At 47.8% G+C, this 20,519-nt stretch overlaps 1 protein-coding gene across 2 annotated transcripts; it reads left to right on the forward strand.

Moving 5' to 3' along the window:
* Positions 1-4,716: 4,716 nt before the first annotated feature.
* pex19 (peroxisomal biogenesis factor 19) lies at positions 4,717-19,168 on the forward strand. 2 transcript variants are annotated; one of them, XM_033042647.1, is made up of 8 exons: positions 4,717-4,800; positions 5,455-5,549; positions 6,040-6,205; positions 9,283-9,377; positions 9,785-9,961; positions 12,356-12,532; positions 15,349-15,390; positions 18,482-19,168. In XM_033042647.1, exons 1-8 carry the CDS (start codon positions 4,752-4,754, stop codon positions 18,563-18,565), a joined length of 885 nt encoding a protein of 294 aa, XP_032898538.1. In that variant the 5' UTR covers positions 4,717-4,751; the 3' UTR covers positions 18,566-19,168. The 2 variants fall into 2 exon arrangements, with proteins under 2 accessions (XP_032898538.1, XP_032898539.1); XM_033042648.1 differs by having other exon boundaries at positions 9,292-9,377.
* The last annotated feature ends 1,351 nt before the right edge of the window (positions 19,169-20,519 follow it).

Below are 20,519 nucleotides of genomic sequence, written 5' to 3' on the forward strand. Positions count from 1 at the left end.
TTTTTTCCCAAAGTGAATGACTTCACATTTATTAGTATTAAATTTCATCTGCCAAGTTGTTGCCCACTCACCTAGCTTATCTATATCCTTTTGCAGACTCTTCCTATCCTCCTCATCCCCTACTTTTCCTCCCATTTTTGTATCGTCCGCAAATTTTGATATATTACACTTGGTTCCCTCCTCCAAATCATTTATATAAATTGTGAACAACTGGGGTCCCAGCACCGACCCTTGCGGAACCCCGCTAGTTACCGGTTGCCATCCCGAGTATGAACCATTTATCCCCACTCTCTGCTTCCTATTTGTTAGCCAATCCTCTACCCATGCTAATATATTACCCCCAATCCCATAATTTTTTATTTTTAGCAATAGTCTCTTATGTGGCACCTTGTCAAAAGCCTTTTGGAAGTCCAAGTATACCACATCCACCGGTTCCCCTTTATCCACCCGGGTTGTTACTTCCTCAAAGAATTCAAGCAGATTCGTTAAACAGGACTTCCCCTTCACAAAACCATGCTGGTTCTGTCCGATGAAGTCATGTTTATCCAAGTGCCCCGTTAGTGTTTCTTTAATAATTGTCTCTAACATTTTACCCACCACCGATGTTAAACTAACCAGTTTGGTTGTGCTGCAAGAATTGACTTTAGGGCCCATCTAGATATAAAACCTGGATATTTGGTATTATCTGAGGATTGGCGGGTAGCAAACGTAACCCCACTTTTTAAGAAGGGAGGGAGAGAGAAAACGGGGAATTACAGACCAGTTAGTCTAACATCGGTAGTGGGGAAACTGCTAGAGTCAGTTATTAAAGATGGGATAGCAGCACATTTGGAAAGTGGTGAAATCATTGGACAAAGTCAGCATGGATTTACAAAAGGTAAATCATGTCTGACGAATCTTATAGAATTTTTCGAGGATGTAACTAGTAGCGTGGATGTGGTGTATCTGGACTTCCAGGAGGCTTTCGACAAGGTCCCACATAAGAGATTAGTATACAAACTTAAAGCACACGGCATTGTGGGTTCAGTATTGATGTGGATAGAGAACTGGCTGGCAAACCGGAAGCAAAGAGTAGGAGTAAACGGGTCCTTTTCACAATGGCAGGCAGTGACTAGTGGGGTACCGCAAGGCTCAGTGCTGGGACCTCAGCTATTTACAATATATATTAATGATCTGGATGAGGGAATTGAAGGCAATATCTCCAAGTTTGCGGATGACACTAAGCTGGGGGCCAGTGTTAGCTGTGAGGAGGATGCTAGGAGACTGCAAGGTGACTTGGATAGGCTGGGTGAGTGGGCAAATGTTTGGCAGATGCAGTATAATGTGGATAAATGTGAGGTTATCCATTTTGGTGGCAAAAACAGGAAAGCAGACTATTATCTAAATGGTGGCCGACTAGGAAAAGGGGAGATGCAGCGAGACCTGGGTGTCATGGTACACCAGTCATTGAAAGTAGGCATGCAGGTGCAGCAGGCAGTGAAGAAAGCGTATGTTAGCTTTCATAGCAAAAGGATTTGAGTATAGGAGCAGGGAGGTTCTACTGCAGTTGTACAGGGTCTTGGTGAGACCACACCTGGAGTATTGCGTACAGTTTTGGTCTCCAAATCTGAGGAAGGACATTATTGCCATAGAGGGAGTGCAGAGAAGGTTCACCAGATTGATTCCTGGGATGTCAGGACTGTCTTATGAAGAAAGACTGGATAGACTTGATTTATGCTCTCTAGAATTTAGGAGATTGAGAGGGGATCTTATAGAAACTTATAAAATTCTTAAGGGGTTGGACAGGCTAGATGCAGGAAGATTGCTCCCGATGTTGGGGAAGTCCAGAACTAGGGGTCACAGCTTAAGGATAAGGGGGAAATCCTTTAAAACCGAGATGAGAAGAGAAGAACTTTTTTCACACAGTGGTGAATCTATGGAATTCTCTGCCACAGAAGGTAGTTGAGGCCAGTTCATTGGCTATATTTAAGAGGGAGTTAGATGTGGCCCTTGTGGCTAAGGGGATCAGAGGGCATGGAGAGAAGGCAGGTACGGGATACTGAGTTGGATGATCAACCATGATCATATTGAATGGCGGTGCAGGCTCGAAGGGCCGAATGGCCTACTCCTGCACCTAATTTCTATGTTTCTATGTTTCCTAACCCCATTCTCCTGCCTTCCCACCATAACCCCTGACAATCATGCTAATCAAGAATCTATCTCTGCCTAAAAAAAATATCCATTGGCTTGGCCTCCACAGCCTTCTGTGACAAATAATTCCACAGATTCACCACCCTCTGACTAAAGAAATCCCTCCTTATCTCCTTCCTAAAGGAATGTCCTATAATTCTGAGGCTTTGACCTCCAGTCCTAGACTCTCCCGGTACATTCAAACTACTTAAGAAAAATAATGTTTGGGACAAACACCCATCATTTATTTATTTGCCTCTGTATTCCACAATTTCAGATTTGTAATAGAAAAAAATCACATGTGGTTAAAGTGCACTTTGTCAGATTTTATTAAAGGGTATTTTTATACATTTTGGTTCCACCATGTAGAAATTAGAGCTGTGTTTATACATTGACTCGTTTGCCCCCCTCCCCATATCAGGGCACCATAATGTTTGGGACACATGGCCTCACAGGTGTTTGTAATTGCTCAGGTGTGTTTAATTTCCTCCTTAATGCAGGTATAAGAGAGCTCTCAGCACCTAGTCTTTCGGTCACCTTTGGAAACTTTCATTGTTGTTTATCAACATGAGGACCAAAGTTGTGCCAATGAAAGTCAAAGAAGCCGTTATGAGACTGAGAAACAAGAATAAAACTGTTAGAGACATCAGCCAAACCTAAGGCTTACCAAAATCAACTGTTTGAACATCATTAAGAAGAAAGAGAGCACTGGTAAGCTTACTAATCGCAAAGGGACTGGCAGGCCAAGGAAGACCTCCACAGCTGATGACAAGAATTCTCTCTAATAAAGTAAAATCCCCAGACACCTGCCCGACAGATCAGAAGTCAGGTGGGGATTTGTCAATGACCACTGTCTGCAGAAGACTTCATGAACAGAAATAGAGGATACATTGCACAATGCAAACCACTGGTTAGCTGCAGTAATAGGATTGCCAGGTTAGTTTGCCAAGGAGTACTTAAAAGAGCAACCACAGTTCTGGGAAGGAAAGAGACTATGTATAAACACTGCTGTAATTTCTCAATGATGAAACCAAAATGTATAAAAATTGCCTTTATTAAAATCTGACTGCACTTTAACCACATGTGATTTTTTTTTCTCTATTACAATTCTCAAATTGTGAGTACAGAGGCAAATGAACCAATGATGGACCGTTGTCCCAAACATTATGGAGGGCACTGTAGCAACTCCGAAAAGATTAGCATTGTTGAAAATCATTTCAAGATATTCCTAGATATGTAGGTTCATGTTGGAGGTGGCAGAAATGTCAGAGAAGGATGGATGTCTTGGATGCAGAGGTTGGCGGGGTGAAAGGTAAGGATCAGGGGAACCTTTTATGTTCAGTAGGGAGGGCAGAAACATTGGGGTGGGGGGGGGGGGGGGGGAATATTTTTCAAAATGCTTTTTTGCATTTTGCAAGTGACAATAATAAATTACATTAAACTAAACTATTTGTATGTCCTGGAGTGGAAAGCCTCGTCTTGGGAGCAGATCTGACGGATTCGGAGAAATTGAGAGTATGGCGTCTTTTTAAGAGGCAGGGTACCTTTCTGCAACTAAATGCCTTCGTCCAGCACCCAGATTGTAAATTTCCTCACTCTGCTCCCAAACCTTTATACTTTTCATTTACTCGCTCTCCCTTAAGGAAACACAACACTCCACTGGTTTTATAAAGGCCAACTGAGACTTCTTGCTGGTACACAAAAATGCTGGAGAAACTCAGCGGGTGCAGCAGCATCTATGGAGCGAAGGAAATAGGCGCCGTTTCGGGCTGAAACCCTTCTTCAGACTGATGGGGGGTGGGGGGGAGAAGGAAGGAAAAAGGGAGGAGGAGGAGCCCGAGGGCGGGGGGATGGGTTTGAGCACAAGAGACTTCTTGCTCTTGTGCTCAAACCCTCAACTTTTCACGTTGAGCTATGCACGTTGGTCCAGATAACTGCGGGAGTCAGTGGGTTTATATTAGAACTGAGAGATGTGGATGGAGCACGTAAGCATGTTGGAAGTGACTAAAAAGTGTTGGGGGGGGGGGGGGTCCTGAGTACTTGAACATAGCACAGGAGGGCTTGGTGGATCTTTGTAAACCATTGGAGTGTTCCGTATCCTTATAATGGGTGGGGGGGGGGGGGCAGTAGAGGTAAAGATTTGGGGGGGAGGGTAGGAAATTTCCAATCGGGGGGCAAGTGGAAGGACTTTAGTCGTGGGAAGAGACCGGAGGACCCAGGACTATTCTTGAAACAGCGGTAGTGAGTAGACAATGGGATGGAGGAAATTAAAACCAGGAAGGGTGGTCGGCAGAGGGGTCAGGGACGAAGCCGAGAGGAGGGATTTGGCGAATGGTTAGTTGTAACGTCTGCAGGGAGCTGGACGCGTGTCGGAAAGGAGAGAGTGGCGGCGAGAGGACCAGTGGTCTGCTCATACGTGGGACCAACATGCGGAGGCCGGGCCGAGCGGCCTTTCCCGGGCGGTAGTCGAGGCGGGGCGAGGGCGGCGCTGGCGAGATGATGTCACGCGTAGGGCTGCTGCCGATGGGCGTCGTGCGTGCGAGCTGATGCCCGGAGAGGGGCGGATCAGAGAGGCGGGCAAGATGGCGGAGGGCGGCGAGGAAGACCCGGAGCTTCAGGAGATTTTGGAGAGTGAGCACAGGTGGAGGGGCCAGGAGCAGAAAGGAAAATGGATTCAAGATGGCGGGGTGGGTGGGGGCTATCGCAGGAACAGTGGGGGAGGGAAAACAATTAAAGGAAGAAATGTCAAAGGGATAAAAAAATAAAAGGGACGGTAGAAGTGGGTCAACTTGTATAGATCTTCAGGCGGTTGACGAGGAGGGGGTTGACACAAAATGCTGGAGAAACTCAGTGGGTGAGGCAGCATCTATGGAGAGAAGGAATGGGTGAAGTTTCGGGTCGAGACCCTTCAGACTGAACAGGGTGGGGGTGTGTGACAGGTGGGAGAAGATCAAAGGCTATGGCAGGGGAAGCCTTGGACCAAAACTTCTTGGTTTCTTGGTCCTCCAAAATATTCCAAATGGAATTTAAACTGAAGGTGGTGGAAGTGGTGTTGATCAAGCATTAAGGACGGAGTTCACTTGCGTTGTGATATCAACAGAGGGTGGAGAGAAAAGGCAGAGGGGTAGCGAGGGACCTTGGCCTGGTAGGCAGTGGCAGAGTGTTGGGATTGAGGGTGGAGGAGGGCAAGACAGTGAATGAGGGTCGGACTCACCTGGCGACTTCCACCTGCTGTTTGACTCCGTCACAACTACTCTTTCTCCCTCTCCCACTTTCTCGTTTAAGGTGCTCTCGATGATTTTGACAAACCCAATCCAGCTACACAGCCGACTCCACCAACCCTAGCAGCGCCCCCAAAGTCCCCACGGGGGGCAACTACGGTAAGTGTAAAACCCAAAGATGAATATTGACCTGATTTCACACAAAACTGCAGATGCTGGAATGTTAAATCAAAACACTAAGTGCTGGAGGAACTCAGCAGGTCAGGCAGTTTCTGGGGAGGGAATGGACAGGCAAAGTTTTGGGTCGCCACCTTTCTTTAGACAACAAATGAAGCTCCCTCGACACTGTCCCATCACACACTACCAGGGCACAGGTTAGACACAAAGTGAAGCTTTGTTGTCAAGACACTGTTGGGCCGGTTAACATCCAAAACACTAAATTCTGGAGAAACTCAGCAGATCAGACAGAATCTGGGAAGGGAATGGACAAATGACTTTTCGGGTCAGGACACTTCAGTTTGAAGGAGCTTCCTCAAAGCTGTCTAACCTGATCCCTGGGAATGTGTGATGGGGCATTGTCGAGGGAGCTTCCTGCTGTATCTAACCACTACCCTGGGAGTGTGAAATCACCTTCTCTCCTGTGTACCAGGAGCCTCTCTTCTCAGCGCAGGATCGCTTTTTCGAAGAGCTCTTTGACTCGGAACTAGCAGCTCAGGCCTCGGAAGAGTTTGACAACGCGATGAGGGAGTTGGCAGGCCAGGAGCCACAGCTGGTCGAACAGTTCCACAAGCTGTCTGAGGTCGCAGGCAGGGTCGGTGAGTTTTGTTTGCTCTGACGTGACCCTGGACGGAGAGAGCTCAGAGGCTGCGGTAACTGTCACTCTGACTGCCCCCACCAGGTTCGGTGCCACAGTCATTATAAAACAGGCAGGGAAGTTGATTGCATGCAGTAAATGATTATGCCTTACGCTGCTCTCCTCAAATTAGGAGAGCAAAACCCCACACAATACTCCAGGTATGGTCTCACCAGGGCCCTGTACAACTGCAGAAGGACCTCTTTGCTCCTATACTCATCTCCTCTCGTTATGTAGGCCAACATGCCATTAGCTTTCTTCATTGCCTGTTGTACCTGCATGCTTACTTTCAGTGACTGATGTACAAGGACACCCAGGTCTCGTTGTACTTCCCCTTTTCCTAACCTGACACCATTCAGATAATAATCTGCCTTCCCATTCTTGCCACCAAAGTGGATAACCTCACATTTATCCTGTTTATACTGCATCTTCCACCTTCCACCTTGGCCATTCCCTTTCTCTATTCCACCTTCTGGAAGAAGATACAGAAGCTTAATGTTCTGGATGTCCAGACTTATCAGCTTCTTCCCTATTGCTATCAGACCCTTGAACCTATGACTGCTTGCACACCTCTTTCCCTGAGGTGCCGCACACTGTATTGTATGCTCTGGTTGCCCCATTACAGGAAGGATGTAGATGCTTTGGAGAGGGTGTAGAAGATGTTTATCAGGATGATACCTGGATTAGAGGATATTTGCTATAAGGTAAGGTTGGCAGTTGAGGGAAAACCTGATAGAAGTTTATAAAGTTATGAGCAGTATAGATAGCATAGACAGTCAGAATCTATTTTTTCCAGAGTGGAGTTTTAAGGTGAGAGAGGGAGAGTTTCAAAGAGATGCGTGGGGTAAGCTCTTTACACAGAAAGTGACACGCTGCCAGGGGTGGTGGCGAATGGAAGATACAATAGTGGCGTTCAAGAGGAATTTAGATAAACACATGAATATGCAAAAGTTTTGAGGCTTTCAATGATGAAGAGGCCAGTGCACATGCTGGACCATTCACTGCAGCCAATTATCCATGTGTTTTTTAATTTACTATACCAGCCCTTGATGCAACCAGTCAGGATACTTTCTACAGTACATCGGTACAGGCTTGCAGCATAGTCAGTAATTTGCCGAATCTTTTTAAACTTCTAAGAAAATAGAGTCGCTGGAATTGTTGATGTTTTGGGTCGAGGCCTTGCGTCAGGACAATTCCTTTCCCTCCACATATTCTGCTTCTCCCACTAATTTCCTCCAGCAGCTTTTTATCTTGCTCCAAATTCCAGGGTCTGCAGTCTTTTGTGTTCCCATACCAAATTTTCTCTTAAAAACCCATCCCCTATCTCCCAGTACCTCTGCCCTTATAGATCTGTCGTGGGGGTGATGCTTTCCACACTAGCGCTTCCTCTTTGCTTTGCAGCTCCTCTCCATCACAGCCGACAGGGTCTTCTGCCATGTCTCCTCTATTTCCTGCAATTCTACTTCCACCCAGAGCAAGAATATGACCACGTCCCATCTCATCAGCCTCTATATTCAATACATTGCCCTTTGTAATTCCTGCCAGCTTGGATAAGATTCCACCACTGTCCCCTCCTCTCTTGTTTCAGCACTCCCAAAGGCCTGGATAACCTATCCACTTTATCCACTGGATAACTGTTCCATCTCCACCAATCAAACCCCTTCTCACGGTGCTCTGCCATGCTGCTACAGCTCTTCCCATCCCAGGCTCCTTCAACTCTTCCCATCCCAATCCGGGTACCCAAACACTTCCTGCCAGGTGAAGCAGCAATTTGCTTGTGCATTCTTCAATCTAATGTACTATATCCTGTGTTCACAATATGAGTTTCCCTGCCCCAGACAAATATGGAGATTGGGTGACTGCTTTGCAGAGCATCTGTGTTCAGTCCACAGGGCCATCCCTGTGCTTCCAGTTGCCTGTCACATGGATTTTTCTTCCCACCCTCGCCGTGACACTTCCTATCACTTCCTGTGAGGCTCAACACAAACTCAAGGAATACCAGGTCATTTCATGTTATTTCATTCAGAGCTCAGCATTGAATTCGACAATTTCTGATAAGCACCCAGTTTCTGGCTGGTTCCGATGAAGTTCCAATGTTAATTCTAACTTGACCTGCTGGGTATGTCCAGTCACTTCAGTGTTCTCTGTCTCTCAGCTCAGTCATTGCTTTCCCTGCCCTCTGCCTTATTCCCTCCCTCTATATACAGTATCAATTTGATACTGATCGGCTGTGATTAGCAGGCCTTCCCCACCCCTCTCTTCCCCAGCACGACTTGTGTCACTCTGTCTCTGGTGGTCGTCACCCTGTCACAGAAGTTTCCCTTCTCTCCCTCATCCCTTCAATTTCAAACACAGGTCATCTTCCAACTTTTCCAATTGCCATGAAAGGTCTTTGCCTGAAATGTTTCTCATGGGCAGCACAGAACCAGGTCCTATGGCCCGTCAAGTCCGTGCTCATTATTAATTATCTAATATATATCAATGGATTAGTATGGGCTGAAAGGCTTATTTTTGTGCTTTGTAACTCTTGCCCATCTGTACTAATCCTATTTACCAGCTCTTGGTGCATAGTCATCATTCCCTGGTAATTCAAGTACTTGTTTAGATGTTTATTAGAGCATTAGGGCAGTGCTTTCCAGATGCCAACCACCCTCTGCGGGGAAAAAAATCCGCCTTTGATCTCCGTTAAACCATTGCCCACTTGTCAAGTCGAGTAAGTAACTGTCAAAGTGCTCCCTCTCGCACACCGCTAGAAGTTCCATAAAAGTATTCAGCGACTAGCCATATCTCCTCGCTCTGCAGAGGGATAGAAAGTTGATGAGCTTTCTTGCATCAATGTGCTGTGCCCACGACAGTGCTTCACAGATGTGCATGCCCAATAACTTAATCTGCTCACTCTTGACCTGTGGATGAAGACAGGTTCATGGATCCTTGGTTTTTCCTTCCTGACATCACACTATGATTACTCCCCATGCCCTGCCCTACTCTACCCCATCTGTGGTTTGATGATTTTACTTCCATTATCTTTGATCTTTTCTGACATGACAGGAAGTGATCCAGCTTCGCAGCAAGAATTTACTTCCTGCTTACAGCAAACATTGACGGGATTGGCTAAGAATGCAAGTGACTTACAGGTAACTTACTGTCAAATTATCCTCTCCTTGACACTTTGCTACCTTGTGAGGTAACTGACCTGGCACACCAATGTGCATGTGTTTCTCTCTCTCTCTCTCTCTCTCTCTCTCTCTCTCTCTCAATGTGCTGCTCTATAACTATCTGACTTTGCACCCCTTTGTGATTCCGGCATCTCTGTAATTCTCTCTCTGACCTGTGTGTGCGTGTGTCTATTTCTCTCTCTGACCTCGTATCCCTCCGTACGTCTATCTGATTGTGACTCTCTTGCAACTCTGTTATTTTCTCTCTATCCCTTGTCGCATGCCCACTGTAATTCTCTGACCCCATTTACTGTTATGTCTCTCCCCTTCCTGCTCCCACCCCAACTTTGCGTACACACCCTAACTCCCTGTGTGTGCCTCTGCAGCAGAGTCCGGAGATGTCTGAGGAGGAGCTGAGTCAGGCCATGGACGGGCTGGGCATGGGACCGAGCGGGGTGCCGGGAGAGACGGAGGCAGGCCTCGCCCCCATCATGCAGGACATTGTGCAAAGCCTGCTGTCCAAGGAGGTGCTCTACCCGTCCGTGAAGGAAATTGTGGTCAAGGTAGGTGATGGGCCAAGGCTTGGGGGTCAGCGGGGGGGGGAAGCAGGCACCTGAGCACAGAAGATCCCACTATAAGATGACAAGGTTCTGCTTCTGTCCATCCATCCATCCATGACGCTCCGTCTGCTAATTCCAACAATCACACCACCCTGCTTGTTCTGCTATGGTAGAGAGCTTGCATGGCAGCAATGAGCCTACTGACTTCCACTGCTATAACTGTTCCATGATACTATCATTAGCGTCCACGATATCGAGGTGTAGTATCCCCAGGGCACAGTACAGTTGGAGCAGGGTGCCGCCTATACTCAGATCCTTTTGTGGAAACGGCCAATGTACCTTTTGCTGTGCTTATCCATTGTACTTGCTCATAGCCTTTCCGCCAGGTGTGCACAGGGTCACCCGGATCTTTCCATTTACCCGGCACCTTGCAGCCTCGTATTTCTTGGAAAACACTACACCTTTGTAACTTATTTCCCACTAAGGTAGTTGATAAATGTTTCCACATTATGACTAAGGAAATAGGAGCAGAATTAGGCCATTGAGCCTATCGAGTCTACCATGCCATTCAATCATGGCTAATCTATTTTACCCTCTCAACCTCATTCTCCTGCTTTCTCCTCGTAACCTTTGATGCCCTTATGAATCAAGAACTCGTCTGTCTCCGCTTTAAACATACCCGGTCCTGGCCTCCACCGCCATCTGTGGAAATGAATTCCAGACTCACCACCCTCTGGCTAAAAAACAAATCCTCATCTCCATTCTGAGTTTTAGACTCCCACTCCAGGAGACATCCTTTCCATGTCCACTCTATCTAGACCTTTTCATTATCCAGTAGGATTAAATGAGACCCGCCCTCATCCTTCTGACCTCTTTGAGAACCCCAAGGTATCTTCCATCTGGTCTAGATGACACCCACCTTTAGACCTTTCAGCTTTCCAAGCACCTTCTCCTCAGTAATAACGATGGCATTCACTTTTGCCCCTGACTCTTGAATTTCTGGCACATTGCTGGTGTCTTCCACTGTGAAGACTGACGCAAAAAATGTATTCAGTTTATCCACCATTTGTTTGTTCCCCTTTACTACTTCTCCAGTGTCATTTCCCAGTGGTCCAATGTCCACTTTTGCCTCTTTTACTTTTTATATATCTGAAAAATCTTTTATTTTCCTCTTTTGCATTATTGGCCAGCTTATCTTCATATTTCATTTTTTCCCCCTCCTGAACAGTAATGCCAATACATCTGATTTCAGCTCCTCGCTCTTGAACTGAGGGTTGAATTGTTATGATCATTGGCTCCTAAGATTCACCTTAAGATTCCTAATCAAGTCTGGTTCATTGTACAATTGCCTTTTCCTTAGTGAACTCAACCATGAGTTGCTCTAAGAAGCCATTTCATTGGCATTCTACAAATTCCTCATGGCATCTGGTACCAACCTGATTTTCCCAGCCTACTTACATATTGAAATCCCCCATGGCTATTGTAAACATTGTCTTTCTTACATGCATTTTTAATTTCCTGGTGTAATTTGAGCTCTACATGCTGACTTCTATTCTGAGACCTGTATTTGACCCAACAGGATCTTTTTACTCTTGCAGTTCCTTGGCTTTTCCCGCTAGGATTCAACATCTTCTGATCCTATGTCGATTCTTGCTTAGGATTGGATTTCATTCCTTACCAACAGTGCCAGCCCACCCCACCCCCTCTACCCACCTGCCTGTCTCCGTGGATATTCAGTTCCCAGCTTTTATCCTCTTTCAGCCACAACTTTGTGAAGCCCATCGCTTTGTACCTGCCAATTTCTACCTGCTATGAGTTCATTCACCTTGTTTCGTATACTGCCTCCATTCAGATGTAACAAATTCAGTTTTGGGAACATTAGGACAATTTTGTAGTCCGACTTTTGTGTGCAGGAAAACAGATAGCCAAGGTTTCAGGTTGGAACCTTTCTTCAGCTTGAAGCGTTGTCTGGATTCAGCATGGTAGATTTGTGAAGAGAGGTTTAGTGGGTCGGACCACTACTCTTCAGAATTTAGAAAATAATAATGGATGGGATTTATATAGCGCCTTTCTAATACTCAAGGCGCTTAAATGAAAGGTGATCTTAAATGGGCAAGATTTGGAGGTGGGGTGGTGGGGACTGACAGGTTGGATGCTGGGAGAGCTGTGGAGTCACTGAGTGAGTGCATTCTAGCCGAACAATGATGGTGTTTTGAACAAGATGGGAATGTGGATAAAGCTGGGTTGTGGATCTGAGGCCAAGATTTGGATCAGCCATGCTGGTGCTGGGGGAGACTAGAGGGGCCGATTGGCCTGCTCTTATTTCTCACACAATTACGTTGGACTGTGTCATTCTCCTAAACCCCTGACCCTTGCAATGCGCTGCCTCTCTTCCAGTACCCCGATTGGCTGGAGGCACATCGCAACTCACTGCCAGCAGAGGAGCTACGGAGGTACGAGCAGCAGCACCGGCTGATGGAAAGGATTTGCACGGAGTTCGAGGCAGAGACGGACGGGGAGCCGGAAGGCAGGCGGAACGCCCGCTTTGAGACCATCCTGGACCTCATGCAGCAGGTGAGTAGGGTAGGGGAGGACTCTGCCCAGCCGGACACACACACCAGATGGCTAGTGGCATTCCCATCGCCCAGTCCCTCACCAGCAAAATCGGGTCACCACTAACTAGAAACTCTACTGGACCAGACACAGATCAGAGCTTGGGTCTCCTGTTGGATTGATTCTTTTCCTGACACCATCTACAGGGCATGTCAGTAGTATGATAAAACACTCTCCACTCTCCCCTGGGAGAGAATGGCTTCAAAAAACTCTCGAATAGCTCGTCAACAACCGGAACAAAACAGCTGCTTAATCGGCTCCATATGCACCTCTCGAACGCTGCATCCAGCTCTTGAAACTCTGCCTGAACCTCTGCTGTGCTGAACATGCCCTCCCTCTACCACAGTAGCTGCACTGTTTACCATTTACAAAATGCTCTGCAAATACTCATCCAGACGGCTCCATCCACCACTAAAGACGAGATGGGCAGCGGGTGCAGGGCAACTGCCTGCACGTTCTTCTCTATGTCCCACATCCTGACTGGGAAAAATCACTGCTTCTTCATCATCACTCTGTATTTTGTGGAACCCCCCGCCTCCCACAGAACTGTGGGAGAAATTTTACAGAGGGACTGCAGTGGGTCACAATGCAAGCTCCTCTTCGCCCCAACCCCCACAACGGAACAATCAATGTTGGCATTGACAGCAATGTCCAAATTCTGAGAAATAAATAAATTATCCACCATCCCACCCTGCAACGTTCTAAGGATTCAGCACTCGGATCCAGCACAACCAGAACTGCTTCCTGCAGTTGAGCAGTGCAGAGATGAAACTGTGGTTTGAGTATGGGCTGGCGAAAGCTGACATATTTGGAACGCTGGTAAAGGGTTGATCTGAACGGAGGAAGGGGAGGACAATAGACAATAGGTGCAGGAGTAGGCCATTCGGCCCTTCGAGCCAGCACCGCCATTCACTGTGATCATGGCTGATCATTCACAATCAGTACCCCGTTCCTGCCTTCTCACCATATCCCCTGACTCCGCTATCTTTAAGAGCTCTATCTAACTCTCTCTTGAAAGCATCCAGAGAATTGGCCTCCACTGCCTTCCGAGGCAGAGAATTCCACAGATTCACAACTCTCTGGGTAATAAAGTTTTTCCTCATCTCCGTTCTAAATGGCCTACCCCTTATTCTTAAACTGTGGCCCCTGGTTCTGGACTCCCCCAACATCGGGAACATGTTTCCTGCCTCTAGCGTGTCCAATCCCTTAATAATCTTATATGTTTCAATAAGATCCCCTCTCATCGTTCTAAATTCCGGAGTATTCAAGCCCATCCGCTCAATTCTATCAACATTTGACAGTCCCACCATCCTGGGAATTAACCTCGTGAACCTACGCTGCACTCCCTCAATAGCAAGAGTGTAGAGGCTGGAAAATCTGAACTGGTCTCTGAATGAAACATTTTCGCTTGAGCCCCCTCCCATTCTGTGTGGTTAAACCAATTAAATCCTTGCCCCTTTGCTCACGGCGCAGTCCACTTGTGGAACACCGCCTCCCTCTCCATCTCTTCCCACTGCCCTCAAATCCCACTGGATCACACTTTGATGCATTAAACTGCACTTGCCATATGCCTGCCCGGCTGACTAGCCCACTGTGGATTGTTGGCCTCAAAAAAAAAAAAGTGAAGAGAGTGCAGGGATTTGGTGCCCTCCTCAACTTGACATTGGATGCTTGGGATGGAGCTGACAACCTTATTTCAACTGAAATGGGGAAAAGCTGCAGAGGGATAGTCCCGGATAATCTTCCATCCCTGTCTCCTCCCATTTGCTCCTGCCACGTTTTGGATGTGTGAGCCTCTATAACCCTCTCTATCTCTGTAAGCCTCTTCAGCCTGAATGCTCGTCCCATTCTCTGTAAGCCCGACCACCCTTCCCTTTCTTTGCACCCCCTGTAGCCCCTATGCCCTTCCCTACCTCTAATTCCCATCTACTTGCTGATTGATGTATCCCACCAGCACGGTGGCGCAGCGGTAGAGCTGCTGCCTTACAGCGCCAGAGACCCGGGTTCGATCCCCACCACGGGTGCTGTCTGCACGGAATTTGTACGTTCTCCCCGTAACCTCTGTGGATTTTCTCTGAGATCTTCCATTTCCTCTTACATTATAAACATACAGGTTTGTAGGTTAATTGGCTTGGAGTAAAATGTAATTTGTTCCCAGTGTGTGTAGGATAGGTTTAATGTGCGTGGATCAATGGTTGTCACGGACTCGGTGGGCCGAAGGGCCTGTTTCCGCGCTGTATCTCAAAACTAAACTCAAATCATTCCTCAATTCCACCGATGTGCTCCCCTGCACTGGCAGCCATGCTGCCCAATAACTGAAATTTGCTGCCCCCCACACAAACGTCCACACCCCTGCCCTTCTTGTATGTGTCCGTCCCTGTCTCGGACCCTTGAGGAGGCCGCTGCCAGTCATGGCCCCCCGAGACCTCCATCTGGACTGAGGGAATCGACACAGCATTGTAACTAACTGAACTGAATATCAGCAAAACAGGCAACTGAAATATAACTGCTCTCTTGTGTCTCTCCATCCCTCCCACTCTCCCAACCTTCTATCCTCTCCATCCTTCTATCCTCTCCATTCTATGTTCCTGCACTCTGCACTCATCCTACCCCACTGCTTATTCCTGCCCTTTCTTCCTCTGCAATTGTTTCCCCATTCCTGTTTTTTTTTTAATTTCTTATTTGTTTGCTCTTCCTCTCACCCCCCCCCCCTCCCCCCTGCAATCTTCACCCTCTCACTCTTACCCCTCACCTTTACCCCCTCATTGGGTTTACAGCTGCAGGATCTTGGAGTGCCTCCCAAGGAGCTGGCTGAAACGGTGAGTGCAAAACCCACACTTGTCCGACCATTTAGATGTACCGGCAATCAAAATACCCTCACACACTTCGCTGGCGAAAATTGTAGGGGGAGTCGAACCCTTGCCCTGGAAGGGTATGACAGGACAGTGGAGGGAGTATCACATCTGTCTACCCTATGCTCTGGGGCTATGTGTGTGTTAGAAGGAGTTCACTCCATGTCTAAGCTGTGCTCCAGAAGAATATGAGGGACAGTGTAGAGGGATTGTCACTATCTGACCCTATGCTCTGGGAGCGTGTGACAGGACAGTGCAGAGGGAGCTTCATTTTTTTTTTTTCCTTCCAAGGATTTTATTCAATAATTGCTTATTACAGTGTTCTAGAAGGCACAAAAACATTCAATAGTCACATTGCATCAGGCAATCATTATAATACAGCAGTGGCATCCTTATCTCGACCCCCCCCACGGCGGACAGCGTTCACGGATGGCCTCCAGAGTCCCTGTGGACACCGTGTGTTCCCTCTCCATGGACACGCGAGCATGGACTTAGGCCCGTCAGTCAACTCTGTTGTGACCATCAACTACCTGCTGCCTGGACCTGCGAATGGTCATTTGGCCAGGCCCAGGAGCAGACCGACAAGGCGATCACTACCCTCCCGATCGACCTTCCACACTCCCTGCCTTGTGCCCAAATACCAAAATCGTGGGACTAAAATGCAATCAAACCTTGAGGAGTAGCCCCTTCAGATATTCGTACAGGGGCTGCAACCTCACACTCCATATACACGTGGAACACGGTCTCTTTCTCGCCGCAGAAGTTACAAGCGCTGCCGAGTCTGTGAACTGACTTAAATATATGTTACACATAGAAACATAGAAAATAGGTGCAGGAGTTGGCCATTCGGCCCTTCGAGCTTGCACCGCCATTCAATATGATCATGGCTGATCATCCAACTCCGTATCCTGTACCTGCCTTCTCTCCATACCCCCTGATACCTTTAGCCACAAGGGTCACATCTAACTCCCTCTTACATATAGCCAATGAACTGGCCTCAACTACCTTCTGTGGCAGAGAATTCCAGAGATTCACCAGTCTCTGTGTGAAAAATGTTTTTCTCATCTCGGTCCTAAAAGATTTCCCCCTTATCCTTAAAACCCACTGCAGTTCTGTGCAACACTCTCCACCCCAAGTCCCCGATGTAAAGGGGGAGGACTCCCTTGTGGAGAGACCTCCACTGGGGACTGCTCCAGCCGTCAGGTGGTAACACAGACCGCCAGGGCATGTCCGGACGGAAGACGAGGGTGAGGAAGCATAGAGTGTGCAGGAGTGACCTGTACAGTAAACGTCTTTCTGCGTCATGGAACGGCACGCTGGGTATCCCCGGAAAGGTGGCTCATATTGTGTAGGGTCGGCTCCCAGGAAAGATGAGCAATTCTGACGGAGCGGGGGTAAGCTTGGTCGGAATCGTTCCGAGCACACGCCTCTCCTCGGTACCCACCGTGAAAGGGTGAGGACCGGCCACCCTCGCAGTTACAGCATCCCTCTTCCTCCGCCTCCACACCACCAGCTACCTGTTCTCCAGCTCTTTGTTCAGCCTCTCCAACCCCTTGCTGAACCTTCCCATCTCCCTGTTCGACCTCACCAGATGCCTTTTGGACCATTTTGACTCCGGGGTCAACAGTCACCTTTGGGGAGGCTCAGGAGTGAGCGTGGGCTCGTCTGCTGCAGGGAGACTCGCCCAAAGGTGTTTGTTATTTTTTGCTTTCTTCCCCATCTGCGTCTGCCATCCCAACCCCCCCCCCCCCCCCCCCCCCCGCACTTCACCGACATCCGCCGACGCAGGTACAGGACGTAGGGGTGAGGGAGCAGTGCTGCACTGGGCTGCTGTGGAACCGGCAGCCCCGGAGGGGCCAGCAATGCTTTCCTGGGCCGCAGGACTCCATTCCCACATTCATAAACACCCGTCTCTTAAAACTCAGGATCCCTTTAAGACGCGGATCGCGCCAGGGCTGCATAAGCTGAGTCAGCCTTGACCGCACATCCCCTAGCTTTGCCAGGTGTGGAAGAAGGAACGTATCCCGGATGAAAGTGGGAACGTAACGCAGGAGAACCCAGCTCGCGTGAGGCACCCATGGTTCCACCGGTAAAAAGATCCCACCCACTGTGAGCCCCTTCTCCAATTCTAGGGCCACCTCCTACTGTGACATTAAAATAAATCACATTTTCCCACCTCAAATCTCAGAAGAGGCAATCACGTTCTTCTGAAAGAGATCGTGTTGACCCAATGCTATTGCCTCCTTGGTCCACCGGTACCCGTTTGGACTTTGATCCCGTATATGTGATCCCCCACCCAGGTCAACGTAAGGCTCCTCGAGTGACCCCGAAGCCGCAGCTGCGTAGCTCCCGAGTTGCCGCAATCCTGACGGGTACAAACCAGAACCAGAAACAGCAACAGTCTCAGTTTAAAAGCAGAATCAGTCCAAAAGAGCAGCAGAAGCAGTTCTCTCCAGCTGAGCAAGGGAAACGCCTACGCTTATCTTCTCTGCTGAGAGCAGCATTGGGAGGCTTTTCCCAGGTCTTCCAAGCCTCAAAAAACTGCCGGATACCAAAAGTACCTTCTCTTCCTTTATGCCCAGGCGACCTGGTCTGCGCAAAACAGTATGGGAGCAGGTTTTCGATGTTGGAAAACACAAACACCATTTTCTTCTGACTCCCAGTCTCCAGGTACAATTGGCAATCTGCTAGCCACTGCCAATCCAGAAAAACGCTGTAATTCCTCACTAAATGGAGAAATCCTTTTAAAAAGTCCCCACAGTCCGACATTATGTCAAACCTCGAAGTCTCACTGCTTCGGTCCTTCTTCCTTCGACAAAACCTTTAAAAAGTTACTTTAAAACCTCCCAGCCGTTGGAGCAGTGCCAATCTGCATCCGACTGTGAGAGTTTCACTCTGTGTCTAACCTGTGCCCTGGGAGTGTGTGATGGGACAATGAAGGGGGGGCTTCATCCTGTGTGCAACCTCGGGTATAAGATGGGTTGGGAATGGGTTTCAGCTGCCAGTTTCCATGATGTTTAAACCTATTTTTGTTTCCTCCTCCCCATACCTCCATCAGCCTCCTGGACTGAACTTCGACTTTGACGGTGGGAACTTATCAGGGAACGCGGCATTGGGGAGTGAGCAGTGCATGGTCATGTGACAGCCCAGCCAGTTTGGGTCACAGCTTGGCTCATGTGGAGCTTGCTGAGCCCACTTGAATTGTGGGGTGACCGGACAGTGAAGAGGGAGCTTCAATATGTGTGTAACCCCTGCTGTAAGGGATTGGATGATGGGATGAGCAGTGGGTTTGAGTGGAGTCCCTCGGGTGGGGGGTCTCTCCCCATCCTCCAAACCACCTTTCCGCGAACTAATTAAATGCCCTCTCCCAATCATGGTTTACCTGCTGCTCCCCTTCCTTGCCTTCCCTTTGTTGGGCAGGATAACATCATCAAGACCAACCACGGACCACTTCTTCAGCACACTGTTGAGCAAGGTTTGCCTCGCTGCCTTGTCAACACCGGTGATTAATGTTGACACTAAATTCAACCCCAGTCCCACGATCCAGGATCTTACTGGCATCATTCTGCTGCCTGATTGAGTATAAGGGAGATTGGTTGCGGCCATCAGAGATGGAATTGGACCCCGTATATTATTAACAATAATTCATCTGTGTTTATGTATATAATGACTGGATTTCCATTATAATAATTAATGTAACAAAGTAATTGATTTATTAAAGACTTTTGTCTCATTTCTCTGGAAATACTCATTTCATACATGTACCTATTTAAGGTGGATCTGTTAATGTATGTCATCAAGGGGAAAGCACACAAATTTTGGGAATCGCATATCACAAAGGTTCTGGGTGTCAGAACTCACTCATTCCATCCCCAGGATATCACTGCAGGAGTTCCTCAGGGCAGTGTCCCAGGCCCAACCATCTTCAGCTGCTTCATCAATGAACTTCCTTCCATCCCAAGGTCAGAAGTGGGGATGTTCATTGATGATTGCATAATGTTCAGTTCCATTCACAACTTCTCAGTGAGTGAACAGCCTGTGTCTGCATGCAGCAGGACCCAGAAAACATTCAGGCACGGGCTGATAAGTGGCAAATAACATTCACACCACGCAAGAGGCAGGCAATGACGACCTTCAACACTTATCTGTTTTTCTTCCCATAAATGCCACGTATGTTTGCATTTATTCAAAGGCAGGCTCCAAAGTCTAACCCTTGATATTCATTGGTTTCCAATGCTTAGTCATCGCCACCATCATCACCTTTAATCTGAAAGTCAACTGGACCAGCCATGAAAACACCGTGACTGCGGAAAGTGAGTGGCTCACCTGATGTCTCAGAGGCTGCTCACCACCAGCGCTTAGTGGCTGCAGTGTGTACTGTCCACAAAATGTACTGTAGATACTCACCCAGGGTACTCTGGTCCCACCTCCCCCAACCCAGCACTTCCACCAGCAGGGAGACATCACCACCTCCAGGTCTCCCCCCTAGCCTGACTGGGAAATGTACTGTTGCTCATTCATCGTTACTAGGTATGAATCTTGGAACTTGCTTCCTGCACCTCCCTAACTTACTGCACAGTACAATCCCACAAAAAGTGCAGGCAGCAACGGTTATTCCAAAAAGGGACTGTCAAGAAAATTCAGCCCCGGTACACTAACACTGTCTGCCCACAGGTGACCATGGGGGTTTGTCCTGCTCAAGTTTGCCAACCAATTTTCTATCCACGTCAGCACTCTACCCCCAATACCATGTGCCCTAATTTTGCCCACTAATCTCCCATGTGGGACCTTATCAAATGCTTTCTGAAAGTCCAGGTACACTACATCCACTGGCTCTCCCATGTCCATTTTCCTAGTTACATCCTCAAAAAATTCCAGAAGATTAGTCAAGCATAATTTCCCCTTCGTAATCCCTTGATTGGACAGCATGCAACAAAAGCTTTTCACTGTACATCGTGACAATAAACTAAACTAAAAATTAACTAAAACTAACCTTCCGCAGTAGCATATCATATGGAACCTTATCAAGTGCCTTGCTGAAGTCCATATAAATGACGTCTACAGTTTTGACCTCATCAACCTTTTGATTATTGGGA

The sequence above is a fragment of the Amblyraja radiata genome, chromosome 24 (genome assembly GCF_010909765.2).
Source record: "Amblyraja radiata isolate CabotCenter1 chromosome 24, sAmbRad1.1.pri, whole genome shotgun sequence".
Classification (NCBI taxonomy): domain Eukaryota; kingdom Metazoa; phylum Chordata; class Chondrichthyes; order Rajiformes; family Rajidae; genus Amblyraja; species Amblyraja radiata.

Excerpts from the sequence above, each read along its gene's own strand:
- pex19 (XM_033042647.1), top strand. The coding sequence starts at position 4,752 with ATGGCGGAGGGCGGCGAGGAAGACCCGGAGCTTCAGGAGATTTTGGAG. Across the intron at positions 5,550-6,039 it reads CCCCACGGGGGGCAACTACG|GAGCCTCTCTTCTCAGCGCA; the intron begins GTAAGTGTAAAA and ends CCTGTGTACCAG. Across the intron at positions 6,206-9,282 it reads TGAGGTCGCAGGCAGGGTCG|ACATGACAGGAAGTGATCCA; the intron begins GTGAGTTTTGTT and ends TGATCTTTTCTG.